Source organism: Nicotiana attenuata, unplaced genomic scaffold (assembly GCF_001879085.1).
Source record: "Nicotiana attenuata strain UT unplaced genomic scaffold, NIATTr2, whole genome shotgun sequence".
NCBI lineage: Eukaryota > Viridiplantae > Streptophyta > Magnoliopsida > Solanales > Solanaceae > Nicotiana > Nicotiana attenuata.
In genome coordinates, this window is record NW_017673672.1 from 85,025 (window position 1) to 86,493 (window position 1,469).

At 40.8% G+C, this 1,469-nt stretch overlaps 1 protein-coding gene across 3 annotated transcripts in view; it reads left to right on the plus strand.

The window, feature by feature from the left end:
• Positions 1-1,168, plus strand: part of LOC109217008 — a 10,422-nt gene extending 9,254 nt beyond the window's left edge. For all 3 annotated transcript variants that reach the window (XM_019381234.1, XM_019381236.1, XM_019381235.1), the window contains 4 exons: positions 187-240; positions 329-403; positions 480-515; positions 891-1,168. In XM_019381234.1, the coding sequence (XP_019236779.1) occupies positions 187-240; positions 329-403; positions 480-515; positions 891-1,004 (279 nt within the window). In that variant the 3' untranslated portion in view covers positions 1,005-1,168. The remainder of the gene's footprint in view (positions 1-186; positions 241-328; positions 404-479; positions 516-890) is intronic.
• Positions 1,169-1,469: the final 301 nt, after the last annotated feature.

A 1,469-nucleotide genomic window follows, 5' to 3' on the forward strand; every position in this document is an offset into this window, starting at 1 on the left:
CCCCCCCCCCCCCCCCCTCCACCACCAAAACAAATCCTGGCTCCTCCTGCAATCTGAAAAAAACAACCCTGCAAAAGTGAGAAATATAGAGTAAAATGAAAATGAATATTGGGCATAAGGAGGCCGGGAAGGAGGATATGAACCATTTTGTAAATGCAAATATGAAATGTTTAATTATTATTGCAGAATGACTTGGTCCATGGATGGGGTCTTGATTTAGCTCTCAGGAAATGTGTGGAAGTAAGTACTCCACCTTATGCAGTGCAGTAAAATTCTCCTATATTCTTATTCGACGGGCCTTATTTTAATAATGCTTTTGGATGAGCAGCCAGCACATGAAAAGATAGGAGTTGTAGATTCTCAGTGGATTGTGCATCAGACTGTTCCTTCACTTGGGGATCAGGTATATCCCCGTTTCAGCCTCGATGTATGTTGGATTAAATTTAAAGTTTGCTGTAATGATTATCTTTTTTCGACAGGGACAAGCAGAGCAAGGCAAAGCACCTTGGGAAGGGGTATGTTGCAATATCTAATTCTCCACTAGATTGAAATTTGACCAAGAGAGGCAGATGGTTAAAAAACATAAGAATAAGCAATAAACAACAACATTATAATCACATCTTGAATTTGCATATGGACTTTTAGACTGAGTTCAAATCTTTCGGTTCATGGATGAAATTATGCTTGTTCTTTTCATTGTATCACACACTATTAATTGTTCTGTCTCAACTTAAAACCTTTACTTCCTGTTGATGCATGATTTGGAGATAGCTCCTCCATGAAATTTCTATCTGTTGCCTTAGCTGACATCGTATTTGCACGATTTTGTTACAAAGAAATATGCTGATATTTGAGCACATTGTCTAAGTCCATCATTTATTGTGGCTTAGGTAAGAGAAAGGTGTAAAAGAGAATGGACAATGTTCAAGGAGCGTATGGCTGCTGCAGAGAAAGACTATTACAAGGCAAAGGGAATTGATCCCCTTAATTCTACATCTCATTAGGTGGAAAGTTACATGATTAGGATGCCAGACACTTCTTTATGGATTTTAGTTATAGACACTGACAGTACTAACGATGTTTTACACTGTTAGTAGTAACAAGTTTACTTACCATTTTTACTAGCTTACGAATAAATGCTTTTACTTGTAATTTACCTTATAAGTGACCTGATTGTGTAAATATATTTTAGTGTCAAAGCATAGAACCTAAGCTCTTTGTTTATTAGCCTGAAGTAAGGCTGTTTGGTGGGCCGGTCTGGGACCGGGACCGGATCGGGCCCGCGGTCCTAACGGGCTAAACGGTCCCGGCGGGCCGGTCCCTAAATGGGTAGGAAGCCCGTGACGGGCCGGTCGCGTACACGAGGCCCACGAGACCGGGACCGCTAAGCCCGGGACCGGTTCAACCGGGCCTAACGGTCCTAACGGGCTCCAACGGCTATTTTTTTAAAAAAAAAATTTTTTTTTTAA